Source organism: Aquila chrysaetos, chromosome 3, assembly GCF_900496995.4.
Source record: "Aquila chrysaetos chrysaetos chromosome 3, bAquChr1.4, whole genome shotgun sequence".
Lineage (NCBI taxonomy): Eukaryota > Metazoa > Chordata > Aves > Accipitriformes > Accipitridae > Aquila > Aquila chrysaetos.
In genome coordinates, this window is record NC_044006.1 from 30,384,785 (window position 1) to 30,410,188 (window position 25,404).

General features: G+C 39.0%; 1 protein-coding gene across 4 annotated transcripts in view; it reads left to right on the forward strand.

The window, feature by feature from the left end:
• The first annotated feature begins 11,163 nt into the window (after window positions 1-11,163).
• VPS41 (VPS41 subunit of HOPS complex) overlaps window positions 11,164-25,404 on the forward strand; it is a 117,888-nt gene continuing 103,647 nt past the window's right edge. Inside the window, exons 1-2 of one of the 4 annotated variants that reach the window (XM_030009366.1) lie at window positions 11,164-11,231; window positions 15,296-15,334. In XM_030009366.1, coding sequence (XP_029865226.1) covers window positions 11,211-11,231; window positions 15,296-15,334 — 60 coding nt within the window. In that variant the 5' untranslated portion in view covers window positions 11,164-11,210. Of the gene's footprint in view, window positions 11,232-11,427; window positions 11,455-12,509; window positions 12,533-12,608; window positions 12,932-15,295; window positions 15,335-25,404 lie in introns of those variants that run through there. The other 3 variants (XM_030009367.2, XM_030009368.2, XM_030009369.2) reach the window with 3 other exon arrangements.

Consider the following 25,404-nt stretch of genomic DNA (forward strand, 5'->3'; position numbering starts at 1 on the left):
CTTTTTGGGCAGCTGTATTTATCCAGATCCATTGTTGAGAGTGATCATCTCGTTAACATTTTTATACTATAACCACATGCTGTAGGAATGCTGTGTAGGAATGCTGTGTAGGAATGCTATGTATAAAAGCTGTGTGGCCTTTTCTTCTGTGAAATACTCATATCTTTTAAAACCTTTGGAGGTGAATCACTTCCTCAGTAGGGACCACTGACTTCAGCAGGACTGTTAATGTTTCATTAGTTTTATTTCCATGTCAGAGGTTGGTGGATTGTACAGCATTTTTTAAATACGCAGCCTTTGGATAACATAATTTCAACAGCCTTAGATTTGAATTTGCTGAAATCTGCTGATACATTACCAGAGCTAGGTATGTTAGCTAGGCATGTTTCCCACATCAAAATAAAACTCACTGAGAATGTATTTGACTAAAAAGGTATTCCACTCCAAGGTGGAGGGAGATAAGAGGAGATACTTAAACAGTCTGTATTACCTCAGGCACCACTTACAGGCACTACCCTACACCCCAGGGACCTGGATTTTGACTCTGACATTGCTTCATAATCAAGGATTGTCCCAGGGTGAACTGTCAGACTTCAGCTACATGTTCTAGGGTCAAATCCTGAGGGGATGTAAGAGGATGGGAAGAGATGGCAAGGAAAACATGGCTGTGCAAAGAAGCGGGTTGATACACACAGCTAAAGATGTAATGAAAGAAAGAACTGGTTTTAAGAGTTCTTTTCTAAGGTAGGTTATGATTAGAGCATCAGAAAACAGAACACACAGTGAGGATTGTGCTTTCAGTAAATGGAGAGGTTGTCTCATAGGTACAGGAATTTGTAATTAAAAGGCCCAATGGCAATAAATTGATGGCCTGATCCTCAGTTACACTGAGGCCTTTTTTTTTTTTAAGTTTCCTGTGAGTGTAAAAAAGGGTGTGAAATGTAAATGATTATTTGTGTGAATGTCAGACACAACTGGAAAGAAAGGGGAGCTCACTGAGACAATCAAGGGTTTATTCTACTGGCCAGGATCCATTCTGCACCTCTGCTCAAACAGTGTCACATCTTGGTATGGTGGTAGCACCAGTTAGAGGGGCTGTATAGGCTTGTGACACATTTCATTTAATGTTTTGGGCTGCAGGAAAGTTAACTGGACTTCTCTCATGAATGAAATTGCAGGATCTCTACCCAAATTAAGATGGTTCAGTTATGCTCTAATAACTGAGAATGAAGGCAACTTTACATCATCAGAAAATACATGGACTTTTTTTTTTCTGTTGTAACCAGGTATATGCCTCTAATTTCATGTCTTCATACCTATTGAATGTTTCAATCCTCTGTTTAACAAGGAATATGGAATATTTGGATGAAGTCTTAACCCCTTTCTGATGAACAGCAAAACCCTTATTCAATTTAGTGGAACCAGAAGTTTATGTCACATCTGTCAAATGGCAGTATCAGCAGCTATCTGCTTGGCAGGAGTCTAATCGTGGCTTAATTTATTTTGTTGCTTCTCCTCCCTTTTCATGTTTTTAGTTCTTTCCTTCCTTCTACTCTCTGGATGTCAGTTAAGCAGTATTACAAAACATATATACAAAGGTGGCAAAGCTGAAAATTCACTTCAGAATGTTAGTGTAATATGCTCTATGGTTATAACCAGAATATTATGCATGGAAAGCATACAGTATTCCTGAGGTAGGAACTCTGATAACCTCATCAATCATTTCCTGTATGTTATGTACACTATTTAAGTAAGTGGAAAGCTAAGTATTTTCCCTTGAGGTTAAGTGTATGTCAAGAAGAAGAAGAAGAAGAAGAAGAAAAGTGTTTTTCACTGTAAATACAAAACAGATTTTCCAATGATCTATTTAACATTGACTCCATTAAAAACCTTCAGTAACAGAGCAGATCAGAAGAAGTGAGGGAAAATAATAATCAGAAATAACACTTGTGAAGAAAAGGAATAGGAGAGAGCTTTACTAGGCTTTGGTGATTTGACTCCTGAGAGTCAAGGGCAAGATACAACACAGCTGTAAAGAAAATGGAATTTTCTATATCTATATGCCAATATTTTAAATATTTATTTCTTATATATTAATTATTTGAAGAATAATGATTGATATTTTGAAAAGCATAAAATGTTGGTCTAAATCTTTTCCTACTGAAATCAATAATAAAACTCCTATCAACTTCACTGGCACCAGGGATAAGCAGCTGCTTCTGAAAATATTACTTTATAGGGGCTTTTTTGTGTCTGTGTGGAGGGAGAGGGTTATTTTGAAAATAAATGCAATCTATAGTTTTTTCACCTTGAAATCATACAAAACATGACAAGTTCAAAAAGAATACCACTTTTGTTTCAGGTGGAAAAGACTTCCAAAAGAACTCCAAATCTTTAACAGTGAGAAGATGTGGCATTGTGATGGGTTGACCCTGGCTGGTTGCCAGGTGCCCACCAAAGCCACTCTATCACTCCCCCTCCTCAGCTGGACAGGGGAGAGAAAATATAACGAAGAGCTTGTAGGTCGAGATAAGGACAGGAGAGAGATCACTCACCAATTACCACCACGGGCAAAACAGACTCAAACTTGGGGAAAATTAACTCACTTTATTACAAATCAACCAGAGTAGGGTAATGAGAAATAAAACCAAATCTCAGAACACCTTCCCTCCACCCCTCCCTTCTTCCCGGGCACAACTTCACTCCCGGATTCTCTACCAACCCCCCACAGCGGCACAGGGGGACGGGGAATGAGGTTTACGGTCAGTTCATCACATGTTGTTTTCTGCCGCTTCATCCTCCTCAGGGGGAGGACTCATCACACTCTTCCCTGCTCCAGCATGGGGTCCCACCCACGGGAGACAGTCCTCCATGAACTTCTCCAACGTGGGCCCTTCCCACGGGCTGCAGTTCTTCACGAACTGCTCCAGCATGGGTCCTTTCCATGGTGTGCAGTCCTTCAGGAGCACACTGCTCCAGCGTGGGTCCCCCACGGGGTCACAAGTCCTGCCAGAAAAAACCTGCTCCGTGGGCTCCTCTCTCCACAGATCCACAGGTCCTGCCAGGAGCCTGCTCCAGCGTGGGCTTCCCACGGGGTCACAGCCTCCTTCAGGAACCCACCTGCTCCGGCGTGGGGTCCTCCACGGGCTACAGGTGGATATCTGCTCCACCGTGGACCTCCATGGACTGCAGGGGGACAGCCTGCCTCCCCATGGTCTTCACCAGGGGCTGCAGGGGAATCTCTGCTCCGGCGCCTGGAGCATCTCCTCCCCCTCCTTCTTCATTGACCTTGGTGTCCGCAGGGTTGTTTCTCTTACATGTTCTCACTCCTCTCTCCGGCTGCCGTTTACTCTCTGTCCCAACATTTCCCTTCTTAAAAATGTTATCACAGAGGCGTTACCACTATCACTGATTGGCTCGGCCTTGACCGGCGGCGGGTCCGTCTTAGAGCCGGCTGGTATTGGCTCTCTCTCGAACACAGGGGAAGCTTCCAGCAACTTCTTACAGAAGCCACCCCTGTAACCCCCCGCCCTGCTACCAAAACCTTGCCACACAAAACCAATACAGGCATAAACAAACTGATGTACTCTGTCTTCACAACACAGCAAGTGAGGCAGCCCAAGCCTAAAACAGAGAATCTTCATATTCCAGTGACCACTTATCTATCCACTATATATATAAATATACCATATTACATTTTCTTTGGCATTGTATTTGATGAAAATGTCGCTATTTAGGTAGTAATCTGTTCCTTCACTATTTTTGCAAAATTCTTCTCTAAGGTATTGGAACAAATGTTGCTACCGCTGACCCTTTTAATGAATGCCTCTTAACTAACCATGGAAAAACCTTCATCAGGCATGAAATTTAAGATTAAAAGAAGAATGGTTTATGTTCTATTAATTTTGTTCTATTGTATCCTGAAACTTCCCTTTCCTTTAGATAAAAATACAAGTAGACCAATTATATCCAAGGTATGTCTGTGTATCAGTGTAATACAGTGTATATAGAAGAATGTCACCAAGATTTGGAAAAAAGAGATTTTTGTGATGTGTCAGTTTAAATAACTGCAATTTAGATGCTTTTCAAATAGGTGGTCTTTAAAAGGAAATACACACTGCACAGAGCTGTTGGGAAACTTACTACTACATCATGTTCTGGTTACCCATGATCAATATCTGGAAGCAGCTGTGGTGGGTGTGAATGAAAGAAGCAGTATATTACTGAGATTCATGCAGATTTGTAACAGCCTAAGCAAAACAATAGCAAAATACCTGGGTAATATCACCTGTATCTAGAAAGACCACAGGAGCACAACAGTATTCTTTCTATGGGTCCATACTGCCAGCTTGGCTCACTTTTTATCTCCAGTGCCCCGTTGCCCTGATCACCAAAACTGTGCACGTGGCTGTTCACATCCGGGCTCCCCTCTGTAGTGAAGAAACGAGTGCCCCCTGTGACAGTTTGCTCCAGAGTCTGCTATAGACTGATAATACCATGGCAGACCCCATTAAGTGTGGCTCCTTCGTCTTGAGACAGTCCTCCAGAGCTACACCAGAAGGCTTTGTGCCTTTGTGTGTTCCTTTGTTTCTCCTTCCTGGACATGAAAATCTCAGCATAAAGCAAGACACCCACGCGACAGACAGAAAAACTATCTTTGCATCATTTCAGGTACTTAAAATTGGAAATTCACAAGAAGCAATGCCTCAGGACAGTCTGCACCAATCACCTTGGGAACCAGGATTCTCTTGTTGGTGGAACCTATAACAAGAATATAGACAGAAGTGTCTCAATAATTCAGTAATGACAAACACTTCATTATGCCAGTAACGTACACAATAAACAGTTGATCATAATGAACATGATAACTTCTGTTAAAGTCACATTGTAAGACAGATAATTTGTAAAAAATATCTTAACCTAGACTGAAGTTTTAGAAATTGGGATTCTGGACTTTCAATTTCAAATTCCAGAAATGTTAATAAAACTATAAAATCCTGGCGTCAAGATTTGGGGTCCTACCTAAATATGTATTTTCTTTTAAGAATTGGTCTCACTTATAAAGATGGACAGCAGTTCTTAATACACAAGAAGGAAGTCCAATTGCTAAAAGCTAACAAAACCTAAATATGAACATGGGGATTAAATGTAAGCTTGTTCTTGAGACTCTTGAACCAAACAGTATCTTAAGACTGTTCTAACCATTATGCGTTAATTTCAAATTAGATAAAATCTGAGTGCTTTCTTTGATGAAAAATGCTCATTACTCAAATTACATTTATGTTTGACAGTAGAATATGGCTCTTACTGAAAACAAACATTAATGCTGCTTTAAAAAGATGAAACTAATGAATAACCAGATAGGAGGAACATAAAAATGGGAAGTGGGAACTCTTAAAAGAATAGTGAGGACCCTACAAGACAACAAACCACAAAATATCCTTGAGGAAGACATGAAAGTGTCTATTATAGGTTTATATCTATAGACTTTCATTTTTATATTTTGTTTCAAAGAGAAAAAAATCAGTGGCAGTAACTGTCAATTAAAACATAGGAAACATAAAAATACATATTATAGGAAACAGGAAAAAAATAAGTCAACGTTAGAAGAATTAAAGACAAGGAGTGTTTTGATTCTATTAGGAAGGAGAAGGAATCCTAAAAATGGAATGACAGCTAGGAATTGTAGAGTTATTCACAATAATAAAATAAATGCAAGAGGGGTGAGTATCTTCCATTAGTTTAACATTAATAGAGTCATGTCCCGCTAGGCACAAATTAAAAAAGATGGTAACAGATTGGAGGTATAGCACACAACAGTCACAAAAATTATTTGTAGGATGTAAAACATATTTTGTAAAAGAATCGGTGGCATCTTTCTATTTAACTTAACAAATAACCAGGAAGTGATTTCCTGTTAGGCTACGAGTACTCACATGGGGAACAGAAATCTTTTAATACAGAACTTTCAGAAGCTGCTGACAGACAATGCCATAGTGGACATAATAGAGTGGCTCAAAGCTGAAGTAAGACATATTTAAATTTGCCATAGGGATAAGGAAAACCGATTACATACCAAGTCCTGCAATATTAGAACTAAGGGGCACTTATGAAAGCTGGTAGGAGAGCCATAGCAGACCAGTTTAAAACAGGAAAAAAAAAGAATGAACTTCTTTAAGCAGCAGGCAGAGAACTTCTGGGCTTCATTGCCTCAAGAGATTGCGGAGGCAAGCAGTATCAGCAGGTCCAAAAGAGACAAATTCATCAACAGCAGATTCGTTAACAGATACTAGAAGGAGCAGTCAGGGATGTGCCTTCTAACATCCCTAATTCCATGCCAGTAAATGCTGGGATAAGACAAGGGGAGTGGAGCTCAGAGGTATGTGCTCTGCCTAAATAGCATCTGTTATTGCCACTGTTGAGGACCAAGCACTGGGCTAGATGGACCACTGTTCTGACCCGGTAAGACATTTCTTTTGTGTTCTTTGTTTTTCTAGCAGTGAGTATAACTGCCCTTGAAATGACTTATCAGAAGTGCAGGGAGTTTGTGTAATTGGAAATGTTATGTCAAGGTATGTTTTCTTTTAAAAAAAATGGTACAAAGAGGAATTAATTCAGGTAAATCTCATGGCCCATGTTAGGGAGGAGTTCAGATTAAATCACAGTGCTATTCCCATCTGGCTTCATAATCTATAGATCTATGAAATTCTCTCATAGTATAATAATTTTTCAATTTCAGACTCCTTCTCTACTAGGCCCTTTATATTTTTAACTATAAGGTTTTTAAGAGGGTCCCTTACTACCTCTCCCTTTATATATAGCCCTTGTTTATCTTTAATAAATGGATAATTGTACTGGTTTTATGTTGTTTACTGTTCTTCACATTTTTTCATCTTCTCTGTGTGCTCTACCCAGCACAAGAAGGTATCTTTCAATAAACACTGCCTGAGAGTGAAGATGAAGAAAGGGAGCAGAAGCAGCACAGACAGGGAGTGAGGGTCAGAGGAAGAAAGAAAAGACTAAGGGGAGTGTTATTCCTGAGGGATTTGAAAATAATTCACTATAATTTGGAAAAGTCTTTATATGTCAGAGAACACAGATCAACTATTTTAAAGAATTTGTAATAATCTTTCTGATATTATTACTACTCTTATTTTTATAAAAATAGCTGACCATTTAGACTTATTTAAATATGCTGCAGTGGTGGGACATAGTGGTAATGTATCCTTCTGTTTCTTACCTTGCCTTTTTGGTGATATCACAGGCTACACAGGGGTAATCTTTAGCACCAGCTGAAGAAGGCAGTTACCATGATGCTCATATGGTACTACTATGTTTAACAAAAAGATATTTATTTACCCTTGTTAATGATTATCCTATGAAGATTTGCATGTGAGCTTAGCTTTATAAGCATGGTGCATCTAGCTTCAAGTCATTGAAGTGTGTTATTTGATTTTTTTTTTAATTTATAATTGAAATGGTCTTTATAGTCATTGTTCTGATACCTATTTCAGGAAGAAGTGTGATAAATAAATTTTAGAGGTGGATTAAGAATACAAAAGTAAACAACTACAAAACAATATAATGCTAGCAGGTGAAATAGGATCTTTTTTAAAGTATTACGTTCCTGAACATATTCAATATTATATTTATGGAAGCTATGGTACAAATTGAAAGCATCTTCACAGAAATAATTCTCTGATAGCAAGAGAAAGAAAAAAAAGCCTTTGCGAGTTTATTTCTACAAACAAACAAACAGAAAGAGGAAAGCCTTTGAACTTCTGTTGTTCTGACAATAGTAGCTATGTTTTATCCAGCATAGTGTTTTTAAATGCTATTAATTTACAGACAAGACCGCCTTTTTTTTTTTTTTTTTAACTGAATAAGTGGTGGCAAGAGTGGTGAGAGATAATCCAGCTGAATATTTTGTTGGATGAATCAATCCTACTTGAAAGCAACTGAGAGCTCTTGGAGACTGAAATACAATAATCTCTACCAAATGGCATGGATACTTGCTACTTGTTATGTTTCACAGTAGTCAGGGAGAAAGTGTGTTAAAGCAAGAGATAAAAATTCTAGCAGTATTTGGAATCTGCATGCTGGTCAAGGTCCAAGTTTCAATGATAATTCTGATTTCTATGGCAAAAGATAAATCAGAAACTCTTGACAGACTTGAATTTTAGAAAGCTGGATGGGGGTGTCAGCATCCTGTTAGAAGTGTCCTGCAGAATTCCCATCAACTGGAAGCTCTGCATTAAAGTAGACACTATGAACTTTAAAAGCATCATGGTATGGCTAAAATCTTCATTTAAAAAGACTTACGAAGAGTGCTATTTTTGGTGAACTGAGTTAAAACTAAATGATAAAGTAGAGCCAGCCTATCACTTGAGATGGATCTGAGCCAAAATGCTCTACCTAAACTTCAAAGCATTCATAATTGCACCAGGGATCCCAAACCTCTCTCTCTTGTAAAACTGGCTTAATCCAAACTTCAGATCTATGTGCTGGCAGACAGCAAGAGAGAGTAGTTTTTATGGTTAGGACAGAACATTTACTTCCCTTAGGCAGTGCTATATTTTCCACTCATGCTGACCTAACACTTAATTTTTTTAACTCCAAAGGTTGACTGGGATATTCTCAGGCCTGAGTCCATAGGATGCTGAGTGCTTTGCGGGAGGTGCTGAAAGATTTTAAAACTCTTTGACAACATTTCTTCTTGATGGCTTTCAGCACTTTTGGAGGGTGGGTGTGGGAGGGATGGCAGAATCAGATGCCAACATATTAAATTTTTCTGACACAATAAAAACCTATAATCATGGCAGATTGAATTCATACCTTAAGTCTAAACAAGAAAAAAAATTAGTTTTGTGCGTTTCTGCCAGAAGTAAGTAGCACACTGTAAGTAAATCGCATTGTTTATACCACTTATTCTATGTGCAATGAAAACAAGAACAGCTGTTCCTTGACTGCTCTGTTTCTAACAAATGTGCACTGTTAGCTGTTATAATAGCAGAGTTTACAAGATCTGCCACCCTTTCCCTTACACTCTGTTTTTCTTGGCATTTATAAAGTCAGTTATTAATGTTCCTTCCAGTTTAAAAAGTGCCACAAAATGTCTCTGTTAAGTACAAAAAAAAAAAAAAAAAAAAAAAAAAAAAAAAAGAAAAGAAAAGAAAAGAAAACCAACCTTGAAACCCAAAACCCCTCTACAGTTTTTTTTTCCCCTGAAAGGAGGGGGGAGGGAAGTCTTCCTTTCACTAGATATACACAGTCTCCAAGTACCAGATAAGACAGCTTGTGCATTACATACTACAGGACAAATCCTGGCTCCATTGACAGCAATGATATCTTTTTTCATTGATTTGAACAGGACTAAGATTCAAGGAAGTCAGAATGGGACTGGAATGAGTTCTCTGGATAAGCAACACAGCTGTCAGCAAACATCTCTTACAGTCTTTTATATAAGTTTATTAAGTCTCATCTTGAAATCACTTAAATTTCTGCCAACAAGGTTCTTCTGAGGACCACACATGTCTGACACATGGGAATCTACTTCTCATTTCCAGCCTAAACGTGCTGAAAATAGCTGATACCTATTTGATCTCATACCTTTTACTTTAATAGCTCTTCTTCCTCTTCAGCTCTTTTTTATTTCTAGACTGAAGGAGCCAAGCCCTTCTTTTTTTTAGTCTTCTCCAGTAGAACAGACCCTAAATTTCTGTTGACCTTTTCAGTGGTCCTTCGCCCCCTTCCAGTTTGAATTCATCTTTTTTGCAACAAAGGTGACTTGAAATTTACTGTTACATCCAGGTGAGGTCTTAACAATATTTTGTACAATGGCAGCCAGACATCTCCTTCTCTGTAGATATCTCTTGGCTTATACGGCCAGGATGACATTTACACACTCCTTTGCCATGGTACCCTGGTAGTCCATAGACGTCTGGTAACAGACCAAAAAAGGAGGTTTTCTTATGTCATTTGCAAATGAAGTATATTAATGATAGTTATGTTAATATGTTCTTGTACTGACAGTGTTAACTTTGGTAGCTCTCTCTCACCCCAGTGTCAACATCCCAGTGTGATTTTAAAGGACAGTTCTGTCTCTTCTCAGTCAAAATTCTGGCAGTCAGTTTCTAAAGGTATGGCAAAGATATACATGATTTTCATATCCAAGGTAATACTCTCTGCAATTAACTTTAACCATATGGCCTTATGATCTTCCAGTATAATATTCTAAGATTTCTCTTTTATTGCCAAAGTTGACCTGCACAGTTTTAAATTCTTGGCTTTGATCCCAAGGGTAGAGACTGGGTACATTAACACTGTAGCTCCACCTTAGATTTGGAATAGGTCCAATGGCAAAACCCAAGTGATAAAAAGTACTGCCTATTGCTTTATAGCTTTGGTTTTATTTTTAACATATAAAGAAAGTAATTTGGGTGCAAGCAAGGCGTTCAAGTCTTGTTTTAAAGTTTTAAAAGAGAAAATGCAGCAGCTCCTATAATTTTAGAAAGATATTCAGGCTTTCTAAAATCCTACTCCAGACACTAAAGCATCTGGGCAATTTCAATATTGACAAATTAAGTAAGAAGTACAGAGAGGACAGAGGCCGCTACACATCTCACCTGAGGATCTAATAGAAACCGGAGCTGCGCTCCACCAAGTGCTGCTCAGATGGGCCCCAATAAATGGGCCTTGTCCTGGAGAACTGGCAGTCCAGTGCGCAACATGGCGGCGGACACAGATACGCTGCAGGTGGCTCTCAGCTTCAGCTACACCCTCGCTAACCAGAGGCCATCTCCTCATTCACCACGGTGGCTGCCTTCCGTCTCATCACAGCTGGGTGTATAAAGGTCTCCCCGAGGGAATCAAAGGAATTCAGCTTAAAGAAGCTTCTCGCTTGCAGCTAAGGAGGGCAGAAGGAAAACCTGACCGGGATGCGTTATCCCTGTTGGGCCCAGCCTTGTCTCTGCCCTTGGTGTAGGTTGTAAGGCAACGCCACCATACCCACAGCTGGGCAAGAGCCACTCCCACCTCCCAAAATAACCAACCACAACAACAACAAAAAAGAAGAAAAAAAAAGGGGGGGGGGGGGGGAGAAGAGAGAAAAACACACCACCCCCACCCCCACCCCCCGAAACTACATTTCCCAGGGTGCCTCCACACTCGCTGGCTTCCTGCCCCTCACATGACAGCTCCCTGGCCGCGCCATGGCGGAAGCCGAGGAGAAGGTAGAGGCCGTGAGGGCACTGTCCCGCTGGAGGGGGCGAGCAGCGCGGCGGGGAGCGGGGCGGCCCTGGGGAGCAGAGGGGCGAAGAGACAGCGCGTGTGGGGGGGGGGCAGAGGGCGTCAGCCAGCCCGGCGGGGGCTGCGAGGGCCGGCAGCGGGGCGGGAGCGGCGGCGGCGGCTGGAGCCTCGCTGCGCCGGGGCGGAGGAGAGAAGATGGAGGCGGCGGTGGGAGGCCTCCTCTCCCCCGCCGCGCTGCGCAGATGGGGCTGCCTGAGGCTGCCTATCGGGTTTTGTCTAAAAAACCTGATAGACGGGCAGGGTAGGCGGCGCGAGCCCTGAGGGCTCCGCTTTTTAGGTAACACCCGATGCAGGAACCGGGAGCTGGGCAGCAGGGAGGGGTTTAGAAATACAGCTGGTACTGCTGTAGAGCCGGGATTAAGGAGCTGAAGGGTCCGTCTAAAATGATTGAGAAGCTATCGTTTACCAAGCGGCACAAGAGACATGAGCAAGTTCATCTCAACAGGGGAGTTTTCTCCTGAGACAAAATTTGAGGAGTTTGGTGCTTGTGACCCGTGCTTCTCTGAAGTGGGTGTCCTCCTAAAGCTCCCCCTGCCTAGACTGCTCCTTCCTGAGGAAGAAAAATAAAGTAAAAGCAAGAAGTGAAGTTCTCGATCCTTCCAGATACTTTCTGAATGTTTCTTTGCTGAGCCAGGACTTTGAGGCATAGCTAAGCTGTGCGATGCTTGTCTGTCTTGAATGCCTAAAGGTGGGAGAGTCTTAGAATTACTTCAAGGGAATTGGGCTTAACTGCAGATTGCCGTCTGGTTTCCGCCTTCCCTGCTGTCAGGGGTTTTGTTGGGAGGGGTTGGCCTCTTTGGGGCAGGCTTCATCCCCTGGTTTGCTGAATTTTTAACTGTGGCAGCATTTGAAAATGTTCTCAGGGTAAAACCAACTCTGAACAAGTATTTTTGTTTTCTCTAATAATAGATTAAAACAGCCTGTGTTTTGCTATCTTTGGAGTGTGGTAGGAAAGTTACCTTATTCATTTCTGTTTATTTCCTGCAGGGAGCATGCCTGCCCCTGCTGAGGGATGTGTATATTGGGTGTGTAGGTTTCTTTGAAACCCAAGTTTCACGGTTTTACCCTGCCAGCAGCTTTAAGTAATGGGCCTAAACATACAGTGGATAGCATCTGATGTTTGTAAAGGCAGGGAAGGGAAAACCCTATATCCATCATATTGGCAAACCAGCTTAAGAATTTATTGAGAAGTTATGTTGGATCTGCTAAGTGGGAGATTATAATGGTGAGAGATTACTTCACATTTCTGTGGTTTCCTCATCCGTGTTCCCTTTCTCCGTTCTTAGGCTACTTGAGCAACAGCGTTTGCCAGCTGGCTGAAGTGTACTGCTGATTTTCCCCTAGAGTCTAAGACCTACCAATGACAGCTGTTCCTACATGATTTGGGATTCTGGTCATCTACAAAGCCCTGTTGAGGGATTTCCTTCTCACAGTTACAAGGCTACTAAAAAGTAGAAGTGGGAGATAATCCTCTCTGCTCATGCATTTGGAGGGAGGGGAGAGGAACCTAACAAAACCCCAGGGCAGTCATAACTGCAGTTTACTCTTCCAGTTTGCCTGCGCAGGTGGGAGAACTCAGGCAAAAAGCTTTTCATAGTAAGTTGCTAGCAAAGTGAGTTAGTAGGTAAGTGTCAATTCTAAGCATCTTCAGCTAAGTTCTTGTCAGGGAACACAAATACAGTTTCTGCATTTCTTTCCCAAGCCAAGACTCCCTCTGAATTTTTGCATGTTATTTTCTGCAGTAAAACATAAAGACCATGAAGCATTTTCCTGAATTTGTATGCTGTTTATGAAATTTAGCAGCTGCAGTTGCAGTGGCTTGTGAATACATTAGGAATACCATTGTACATGTCCTAAATCAAAACAGCTTGATACTTTCTTGGTTCACACAGATTGATTATTTGAATCAACTTCCAGTGTGCCCTGATGTTGTAGGCCAATATTTTCCAAGGCTGCCTTCGCACATAACAACTTGCAACTCAGTTTAATCTTTATTAAGTGACTCAGGTGGATGTAAAGGATCAGCTGCTGTAACAGCAAGTGGGCTGTTACTCCACCCTGCATGTGAGTCTGTCTGCATGGTGTTAGACAGTGAGCTCATCCTGAAAATTATCGTCGAGCTCATCCTGAAAATTATCGTCGCTGGCTTTCCCTACATTTGTGTTCTGAATAGCCAAAGCAATTAGAACCGGGGGGAGGAATGTAAGCGGTGTAACTGCACTAGAAAGTCTCGTGTACCAACAAAAATGTCACTTGCTGTAATTGCTTATTTTGTTTGGCAGAACAGATTTTATTTTTTTTAAACGAATTATCCTGTTGTTACAAACTATGTGAATTGTATCAAAATATCAAAATGGTAGTGCTAATAGTTTTGATTTATTAAGGAGTTGAGTAGGCAACTCTTGGTATTCAGGAGAGAAAGGCAGGTTTTTTTACTAGGAATTTTTTACTGGTGATATTTTGCATTGGACTTTGTGTGTTGCTCCAGCTTGTCCAATAGGCTGGCAGTGTTAAACCACAATATTTTAGTTCTGTCCTCATTCAGTTATTGTTAAGTAGACTTTAAGATGCACAAAGGTTATATGTAACAAAATTTTTATTTCCTGAAAGGTAACTGCATCTTGTGAGTAGAGACTGTGAGACTGATGGACAAATAGTTTTACTTGCAAAGTCAAACCTAATCTTGAAAGGGTGCCAGGATTTTACTCCTTCTTCATCTTCCCTTGACGCCCATGTTCTTTCTCCTTGCGATTTCCCAACTCATGTCATACCCTTCTATGGTATGTGTGTTTTAGAGGTGGACCTGGCTGTAATGAGTAAAATGGAGGAAACAGATGGCAGTAATCATGGTAACACATTGCACTGAGTTTCAAGGAGCAAGTAGAAATGCTGCTTTTCTTCTTCCCCATCTGTCGCAATGGTCATTATGGTCACTAAAGGTGAACCTCCACTAATGCAAAGGAGGCATTTGCTTTTTGCCTAGAGGTCACAATCAGTGCATTTTATGAACACAGAAAATAAATAAGTGTGATAAACTAAAAATTACACTGGTTGTCAGTGCATTAAATTTTCTTCTCTTTCCATTTCTCTTTAAATTGTTGGTAACAGTCTGGTTTTTTGCCTTCTCTGGTGAAATTCTATACCTATTTATCTTACTGTCCAAATACTACTTCATAAGATTTGAAATGCTGCCTTCTCTCTTGCTTGTTCTTTGTTTATATCATATTTTGTTGTTAAAATGCTTACATTCACTGTCAGCATATTAGTTGTAATCTTTTATTGCTATTGATAACTATAAATACGTTAAGTAAATCTTCATTTTGCTGACCTCTTTGAGGAGGCATTGCATCAGCAGATTTTCTCAGTGGACAGGTGAGAGATTAGCAGGAGTTGACTTAAAAAATTTTTTTTGTAGGACAGTAAGAATCATTGTCTTGCCAGAGAGAGATGTTTTAAAGGTACAGTTGCTTCAAAGGCAAGAGAAAGCCACATGGCTTGCATTGACGGAGAATGGGAAGGAGAGTCATTAAATGCTGGATTTCTATGGAAAATGGTTTGAAATTATTTAAGTTTAAAATAAGCCTATTAGCAGCTGGATAGTTGAATACCAAAGCTAGTTTGTGGATGACATGAGAATGCTATTCTGCCTTGCAAGTCAAGACATGGGCAGTTGCTTTGCAAAACTTGCTACTACTTCTGGAAGGAGGGAAGCTCTCACAGATTCTCAGATGATCCAATCACTCTCTTTTAGGGTAACTGACCATAGTATCACAGTCGACTGGTGCCACTGAGTATCAGTGTGGCACTAGATTGCAAGTGCAAGCACAAATTGCTTGTGAATGGAAAGGATGGAAACTGAACTTTGAGTTGCTTCTGCTTTGTCTTCTGTTTCTTAATAAAGGTTTAAAAAGTACTTTAAAAAGGGAAATACTGCTCAGTTATATATGTACTTAGCTAATTTCCCCTTTGTTCTTTGTGTTATTTTCAGGAAACCAGATCTAATGAGGAATCAACAGATGAATCTGAGGTAAGCCTGCTTAAAATGTTTCACCCTTTAATCTGTGTCAGTGCTAGTTCTTTGTCAGTATGGAGGGAAAAATACTACCTTGTTGGTTGTTTTTAGAAGTTTTGCTGGTACTATGTAGCAAGGAATGTTAATCTGGGCTTAAACTATTAAAAAGGAGCTGTGATTTGCTATTAGAAGCTTATTTATATTTAAAAAAAACCCAGAATTGCCCCATTATAGTAAAATAAATTCTGTTGAGAGGCAAATTTAAGTGCATGCACTTCTGTTTTGATCAAATAAAAATTTAATTGTCAGTATAATTATATATACAGTAATACTACATTCAGGTAGTTACTGTGTTATTTTAATAGCTTCACTTCATAGTCTAGTTTTAATCATGTTCTGTAGAGTCTCTGTTCTTGAGATGACATTGTGTCAAAAATTGTCTCATGTTTTGGAGAGGTCTGCCTACCCTGCTGTAGGTGCTGGAAAAAGTGGGCTGGGGGTAAAGAGAGGAAGGGAGCTACAGAGGGTTCAACAATTTGTCCCCAAACAGCAGTGCAGTAACTCTAAACCTGCCATCACTGAAGGAACCATGAGAGATCTGGAAAGAGATAATTGACTTCACTGTGGTCTAGGGTGGCTACAGGAAGGAAGAAATAAGGGTGGTTGAGCAGCTTCAGTTATGGCCACCAGCAAGAACAGATGACACAGAGCAGGGTATTACCTTGATGGAGTGTTTTCACCCATAATGTATCTAAGTGAAAGTGGCTCCTAGGCTTCCAAAACTTTAATGGACTTGCTGTTAGGAAGATTTTCTGTTCTTCACCTAGGGACAGATCTTCGTGGTTGGGATCTGGGTTTAAGCACTAAGCAGGCAGAAGTCCTAATTTCCAAGACAGTGGGTACTGCAGAGACTGCAGTGGTGGATTCTGAAAAAATCTTTTCACAGAGGATGGTGGCTTTGTTTCTTGTGGGGTAATTTTTGTCCCCTCTGCCTTTCATGAGTGGCTGTCTGCAGTGGCACTGCAGGGCATTCCTGGTGAGAAGCAAGGATTTCTTTGGCCCTTTAACATTGCTGTGTGGAACAGCTGCCTGGACCAGACTTTTTTTGCCCAATGTGAAATGGTTTCATTCTGTTTGTTGCTTTGTGATGTGAAGCGTGCATAGGCAATGACTGGGCAAAGACTCAGTATTTAGTAGAATAATTAGTAGTGGTAGAATTTAGTAGTAATCCTGTCAAGGGTTGACATTCACAGGACAGTGAACACAAATACCTACCTGCTAAGGTGTTTTTTTTTCTTTAAAGCCTATTGCAAGTGAGAACTTGTTTTGGTGGCCTTTTTAATGGCCTTTCAACATTTTAGCCCGTAGTGAGTAAGTATTTACAGCAGAATTAATCATAAATGGGTTGCCAGGTTGTTGGGGTTTTATTTGTTTTTACCTTAAGTAAAAATAGGCATCATGCAGCTTTCACAAAATTGAAAGTCATAAAATTTCAACATGACCTCTGTTAACGTTGATGTCTATTTTTAATGTTAATTTCACACGTGTTGAGAAGTGAAAAGGAAATTTTCATATTGAGAACGTAGATGTTGGATCTAAAGGACAATCCAATTGTCATTCTAATGCCTGTGAAAATGCTTTTCATGAGTTGTCTTTGAATAGCAAGTCCAGTCTGTAGTGTCTTGACACCACACAGGTAGCTGATGAAATGAAACTTTGAAACCATGTTTAGAAAGTACTTAAAGGAAGTAGTGAACAATTTTTACATCTTAGTGTTTACATCACTTGTTAGACTATTTCTAATGATCATTCAGATAGAAACCAAAAATAGTGGTAGACTCACAAAGTCTAAATGTTGTCAGTGCTTGCTTATGTTACTTGAAGTATGGTCAGAGATAAGATTGAACTGATGGCTTCACTCTTAGCTCTTGTGATCATAAAATTGTATTATTTCTTTTGGGTGGCCCATAGTTTGAATAATCAGGGATAGATTTTTATGGTGGCAGTACTAGAATCTGAGACCCTAATCCTTGCAGCCTGTGTCCAGTTTTACCCATTAAAAATAAAATATTTATGGCGTGGAATTTGTAGACATCTTATCATCATAGTAATAAAGATTTTTGCAGATACAATTGGTCTTGCACTTAACTTTCCATTTTATGGGAAGAAATTAAATTATTACTGTTGGTTTCAGAGGGCACATGGCATATCCAAGTTATACTATAGAAGTCTTTTCTATTATGGAGGAATGCAATTTTTAAATTCCTGGTTTTGAGTAACCGATGTCCCTGTCTGAACTGGACATGTAAACAAAATATGGAAACAAAAATTTTCTCTATTTTTTACACTGCTGTGCCATTATCTTAGTAAAGGATCAAACATACAGTGATTCTGTTTTGTGCAGCAGCTCTTTTAGTATCATTCCTTTAGTAGCTCATATTAAATAAGATGCTAATTCTAACTTGCTGCTTGCTTGGTTTGTTTTGAATGACAGGCTCTTTAACAAATGCCAGCATGCTTATTCACACAGACTTGGTATTAGAGCTTTGTAATAGGCCTCAAATGTGGGAGTCTGCAAAAATTGACTGTCTTGAATGTATGTCAGCTAAAACCCCTTCATTTTAAGTTTGGTTCCAACTCATGCTTCCCAGGAAATTGAGTTCCTAAGGCTGCTTAAGTGTTTAATAGTTTTCAGCTGTTTTGTCCTGGTTTCAGCTGGGATAGAGTTATTAATTGTCTTCCTAGTAGCTGGTATGGTGCTGTGTTTTGAGTTCAGTATGAGAAGAATGTTGAGAACACTGATGTTTTCAGTTGTTGCTCGGTAGTGTTTAGTCTAAAGTCAAGGATTTTTCAGCTTCTCATCCCCAGCCAGCGAGAAAGCTGGAGGGGCGCAAGAAGTTGGCACAGGACACAGCCAGGGCACCTGACCCAAACTGGCCAAAGGGGTATTCCATACCATGTGGTGTCACTTCTAGTATAGGAACTGGGGGAAGTGGGGGTGGGGGAATCGCCGCTCAGGGACTAACTGGGTGTCGATCAGCAGGCGGTGAGCAGTTGCATTGTGCATTGCTTGTATATTCTAATCCTTTTATTATTACTATTGTCATTTTATTAGTGTTATCGTTATCATTATTAGTTTCTTCTTTTCTGTTCTATTAAACTGTTCTTATCTCAACCCATGAGTTTTATTTCTTTTCCTGATTTTTCTCTCCCATCCCGCTGGGTGGGGGGGGGAAGTGAGTGAGTGGCTGAGTGGTGCTTAGTTGCTGACTGGGGGTTAAACCATGACATGTTTAAAATCAGAATGTGTAAAATTCAAAGGTGTTAATTAGCAGAGGTGGTGCATATGTTCAGATGTTAAGCAGACCTTTCAGCATGAAGGTAGTGGTAGTTACTTGTGTCAGCAGTTGTAGAAATGTAATAGATCTTTCCTGGTAAATACAGTACAACTTACACTTTTATTTCATATCCTTATATACAATAGGGGGTATTATAAGCTGCTTCTTTTCCTATAGACAGACTGCTATATATTATACCACGTTATGATGGGGAAGCAGTATATCTAACACAGTCTTTTAATTCTCAAGAAAAAACCTACTTGGTTTGCTAAGTAATTCTACTGCAATCTTGAAGCACAATTGTTTTCTTTTTGTATCTTCTGGTTTTGGTTGTTTGGTTTTGCTTTTTAAATTGTGCTTGTGAAGTATATTTGCTTTATTTCTACTAACCCTGTCTAATTATCAAATATGCTACATTTGGGGCTAAGCCTGAGCAGGTTGGTTTGGCTGAAAAGTCCTAGTACAACGTGGTTTCATTGGCTTATTAAAATTTATTTTACAGCACCTGGAGCTATATGTTTGGACTGTCACATTTGATGAGATCTTAAAAATAGACAACAAAATAATCTGACTTTTGGCTCTTTGTAAACTGTGGAGCAAAAAAGTCTGCATAAATTATGTACAGCCTGAATCTGAATTTCTGTTTTCAAATTAATTTTCTTGCTTGCAATGTGTCTGTTTCTGTAAAATCTTACTTTTCTCAGTTGAGCTGTTTTCTGTCAGGCAGATACTTACATTTTGCCAGCTAATTAGCAAAAGATGATGCTACTAAATGTATAAATAAATAGTTAAGCTTTCTTCAGTAGCAGTGCAACATGGTGGCAAGGTGAGATGCACAATGTTTTTTTTTTTCTTGCTTTTAAGTTGATGCTGCTGCTCAGCTTGTAATTTTGTCTTTGAAAGTTTTGCTTTTAATGAGAGAATCCTGTTATATTATATAATGGACTGTTGTGGAGTGGTTTAAATAAATTTTTATTTCAATTTAAAACAAGTGACCTTTAATTTAAAACGAGGAATAATTAACAGTGGAGTAGCACACACAACAGCATGTATTGTGAAATGCAAAATGCACCCATGAATCACTTGCATTCTATGAGGAAAGGAACTGGTTTTGTATCTCTTAATTCAAAAGAAAGCTTATTAAAGAGCCAGCTTGAGTTTCCCTGAATGTCCATGCTGCTCTGCACTGTATTGCTATAGAGTGTGTTTATTTACAGTGTGTTATAGTTGCACAGTATGGAAGTGTCACCATTCATTATGTTACACTGTGAAATCTTGTGAGGTCAGGTGAATGTTACTTTTGTTTTCACTGTATATGTAGTGCACAAAACATTCCTACTGAGACTTAATTTGTACTGATAAAAGCATATATTGCAGCCTGGAAAATTACTGGTCTGCATAAATTAGTAATGGTTATTTCAGCTAACTTGCATGTAGCAGAAAAATGTTTGGAACCATGCCTCAGTGTCCCAGGACCTACAGCTTCTGTCTCAACCACAGACTACATGTACAGGTTAATTATGGTCTGCCTCTTTCTTGCCTGCCTGCCTGCCACCCCCTGCCATCCCCCCCTTATAAAATGGAGCTATAGTTTCCTACCTCTGAGAAGTAAAGAGAGGGTTTCAAACCCTATTTGTGAATGTGAGGTACTTGTAAAATTAAAGTACTGATATATCAAAAACCAGAACCTTCCTACCTGATGAGGGAATCAAAACTAAGTTGTCATCCTGGAATTTGGTTAGCTATTCGTTAAAATTTTCTGCTCCTTTCTAATTTACTGCTGGGGATATGAGCAGATTGCCCTGATCCAGGACGTATCTTCTTTACAAGGAGCACTTTTTCAAGAAAAAGTGTCACTGGAATCATAAAATGAATGCTAAGTCCCATGAAATGTGATTATGGAAGGAGTTTCAGTGATTTATTTTTTTTTTTTTTTTTTTCTGGGTGGTGTACTACAGGGTAAATTTTTGTTTTGTATTGTTGGCCTGCTAAAGGAAACCACCAAAAAAAAAAGGCAGGTGGGTGCAGTTGTAAATTTTCTGAAAAAAAGTTATTAAAAATAATAATATTTTAAAAAAAAGTTGCATTAATATGTGCATTGCTGGTTTTTTTAGTACGTACCTGTGTGTGTTAGTCATCAGTGTTGCATATGTTTCCATTCTAGCACTTCCATTTTTGTATCTCTTGGTCTTAATTTTTTTTGACTGGTTTTCTGATCTTTGATCACTGTACCCTGTAAAAGGGATGTGTTTGTTCTTTTAGTTTATTCTTTTAGTTATTTAAACACTGCATTAATAAGTTCTATGAGAGTTTGTAGACAGGAAAGTATTGTAGAAATTCTTCGTTAACTCAGTGCTGAAACAATTTCTGGTGGTTTAGAAATATCCCTCACTGAGACATTTCTACCACTGAAATTGATAACGGTTTTGTTCTTTAAGGTTTTGAAAACTGATCAGAGCAGGAGCACAGTTAGGAAACATGTAAGCCTTAAAAAGAGGCAACTAAAAAGCCTTGATGTTTTTTTTTCCTTTTCAGTGCACTCCAAATCTTAGTGTTGTTGGTTGGGTCTGGATTAGGTCAAAGCAATTAAATCATTTCAAGTAAATAAAGCGTCTGATAAAAAAGGCTCCTTGTCATACTCTGTTTCCATCAAAATGTTCTCTTAACATAGAGTGTGAAGCATTGGGCTGGAAGAGGTGAGCTCTTCTGTGGCTAGTAGCTTTTGAAGGGACATCACCATTGCAACAAAAAATGGATGGTTGAAAAGTACATTTGGCTGGTGTACCTCAGTCCAACTTGCCTTTTTTTGGTCTCCTGTCTGACCCTTGGCAAAGTACTTCTTTTCATCATGCCTCTTTTCCTTATTATTGAATAGCTGTACACTAGGTTGCCATTTTTCTCTTCCAGTTGTTTTAAAAATATAAAATGGGAGGAAAATGGTCAAAAAGCATATTCTGTTTCACATACCTGAGCAATCTGAAGAGAGATTGCTTCCCGCCGCATGCCTTTAAGTGAAATTGGCCTTTTAAATGGGGAGAATGGAAGGAAAAGATATATAAATTCCAAATAGAAAGTTCTCCTCCTTATTAATGAGAAAATGTATCATGCAAATAATTTATCAATTTGAGTCAGTAGGATGAGCATAGTAAATTATTTATTGAAGTTTAAATGGAATCTTTTAATACATTAATTTGAAAAACAAGTTTGCAGTGACTAGTAACTAACATTATAATATACATCGTTAGAGGATTGACTTGCAGGAAAAATGGATTATTGCTATATTCTTCTAATATCTTGTGGTTTTGAGTGAAAATTAGATACTTCATTTAATGAGCTATTAATATTAACCAGAAGTGCCTGTTCTATCTGTGTGTTGTGGAATACATAAAAAGTAAAAATGCTGCTGTGCGTGCTACATAAATTAAATGCAATTGCAAAGCTAGTGTGTTAAGAGAGTATGCAGATGTGACTTTTCCAAAATACTAAATGTATTCATCTGGGTAGAATAACGCTCTGGGCTGAAAAAAGGAAAGTTGCAGGGAAATTCAGCTATTTACCTTCTTGCTCTTCCACTGTGGTAAATGGGTGAACTTTAAAAACTGCTGTTCCCAAAACTGCACTGTAGGGTTTTCATATGCAGTACATCACAAGGTGGCAACCAGGCTGCTCAAGTAGTGTTCACAGGGGAAACAAATGTTTGCCCAAGTTCCTTACTCAGCAAAAGGAAAATACAAGTAGAAATGTGTAGTTTCATTGAGATTTGAACTGTTTGGATTTTTCAGTGTTGGAATTGGATTTGGATGTGGAAGATAAAACAGCCTATCCTGTGCTGCCTCGGTATGGTGCACTTGATGTGGATGGACTGATCCTGTGCTTTTGAACACTGAAGTGGATTTGAAACTTTTCAGGTGTTCTTTGCCACACACAAAACTACCAGTAAAATAGAACAAATTGATGGGAGTTGAAATGAAACCTAATTGACCTAATTGTACTATATGGACTTCTTACTACTCTTTTTTTTTTTTTTTTTTTTAACATGCCATTTATGGTGATTGCTCATGTGCAGTATGTCATCTCTGTGTTACTTCTGCTTCATGACTTGGCTGGTGCCCAGCTCCTTCAAACCTGGAGTGAATCTACAATTCGTGTTCTGCAAATATAGTGTGATACTCTGTATACCACAACAGTTTTGTGAAGAAATAAAATGCTCTCTGCTTTGCCTTTCATCTGTGTGTCATTTTATACTGTGAATGCAGCCCATTTTGATACATATTCACAGGCAGCCGTATCATCTTAATTCCTTGCTCCTGGTATATGTCTGCATTTTCCCAAAGAGGTCAAGGTATTAAATAAATCCCTGCGGAAAATGCATGGGGAGAACAGAAAACTGCTGTGTGAAATGTTACCATCCTAATCCATATTTACCAGTTTTGCAGCCAGGTACTGGGAAAGTGTTGGTGATTTGCCTTGTGAGGAATCATAAAGGAGCTGGATGGGAGGTTATTCACTTCACTTCCTTCACTGAGCTAACATTACTGTATTTCCACCATAGAATTAGGGGAAAATATTTTTGGCAGCATAAATCACAAATGTGTGTTCATGGTTTAGAAATTTCAGTATTCATGCATTTTGTTGTCTTGTGTAGCAATAGTTGCAGAAGAGAAACTAATTCTCCTACAGGTTGGACACTTGAATAGGTTTTTAGTATTTATTCAAAACAATTGTAACATTTATTCCAAACTATATTAATTCTCACAAAACTTATGTATATAGGGTTCAAAATACAGCAGCCTGTGCTTTTTTGCACTGTGTCGCGCAAGTGTTATACAAAACTTGCGTAAATAATCGGGTCTTTTACAAAGAGAATGATATGTCCTCCATGCCTGCCGCAGTAATTTGTTTGTGTCTTTGTTGAAGTTGCTACCCAGGTGGTCACTTGAAAGCAGTAATTTTATAATATGCCTCTCTTTATAGGAAATTGTTTGGGGGATTTTTTTTTTTCCCCAAAAAAATTTTGGCTAAGCAGGCTAATAAACAAGACTATGGATGTTTCTAGCTTTTATTCACTATTGCTCTACTGGCTTTTGAACCAGTGACTTAAAGATGAAATGCTCTTTGCTATTCTTATTCTTAAACCAACTAATTTATTTTTTCTGGTTTGTTAAAATTTTCTTGTAGGAACAAACTTTTTAATATGAAAGTAACAGAGGAAAAGAGGTTTATGCTCTCTCAATAAGTTTTAGTCTCCAGAGGGTCTGGTAAAGTGCTTAATGTTTAAATTCAGCACAGTAAATAGAACAAGAGCTTCTAATAAAATTGTGTTCCAATTTGTGCACAATCTAGCAAACTGGGCTTTTGAAGGTTAAAGGCTTTAGTCTGAGTTTTTCTTGGTATCCCTTTAGTGTCAGAGATCTGTTTCCATTGAGAGAAACTGAGTCAGGATCCTAATCCTGAAAACAGCATAGGTAGTCCCTTTATCATTGAGACAGGAACCCAAGTCTGGAAACCGTATCCTAGGGATAGAGAAACAGTAGTGATAAAGCTGCGTTTTGTAATAGTTATGTATTCTTCTACTATAATTCTCTTTGTTTGCTCTGTGTCACTTGTTTCTTCAACACAAGTGGATATATCTGCCAAAACAGCAGAGGACAGAGTGCTTTCTTCTGGTTTGCTTTTGGATTTGTTTTTTCTTTTAAAAGAAGGCAGGGCAAGACCTAGAAATGGGCAGCAGGGAAGGTGTGGTGTTTGCATCATTTTAGAACATAGGAATCTTTTTTTAAAAAGCAAATACAGCTAGATCTATTTGAAGATCTTTAATACATGACTTTGAGGTTTTATCTTTTTAAGGACTGAATGGGCTTTTAAATTGCACTTTATGTGTTTCTTGATTATATGAAGTAACAATCCACTACCGTTTTTGCAACAATGAAAACATAAATTTTGGCAAATCTTTGTGTTGTGAATTTCCAGCTATTTTTATCAGAAATAATGATTCCTTAAATTATTTTTCAAAACCAGTGTTTATGTTCCAGTTCTGAGGAGAAACCCCGAGTTGGACTAGGGGTTTTTCTGACTCCCATGTCAGAATGGCGGGCGATAGGTTGTCCTGTGGGCAGTTTCCTTCAAAAATGGCAGCATCAGAGGCAAACGCTGAAGAAGTCACATGTTACAGCAGAAGAAATTTGAGTGAATAACTATGTCTTTTACAAAGATAGTGATATGTCTTCTTTGCCTGCCTTGGTAATGTGCATCTTTTGATAAATTTGACTTCTAAAACTTTCCAAAGGCAAACCTCCCTCCTCCCACCATTTCTGACCAGAACTGGTCATCATCTTCAAATAAGGTGAGCTTTCCAAATGGTGCTGAGTAAGACTCTGCTGGCATGCACTCTCAATGCAGTTAATAGCAAGTCAGGTTACTCAAAGTTGCTGTAAGGAAACAAAAAGCATGTTTGCTTTTGGGGTAGAGGGAAGTGGACAAATGTCCAAAAATATTCTTGGATCCCTTCTTATATCAAATAAATGATACACCAATTCCAATTTAATATGTGGGTTTCAAAGCTTTTACCTCTCATCTTTAAAGTACAAGTGATAATCTGATGCCTGTGATCGTAAGGCAAGAATCGGATTTATGAAGACTGAGTGTTTCGTGACTATTAAATGGGAATATAACAAGGAAGAGGGGGAGAAGGCTGATTTACACCATCACAGGTATAACCTAGGTGTTATCGTACTTAGAATTATGAGT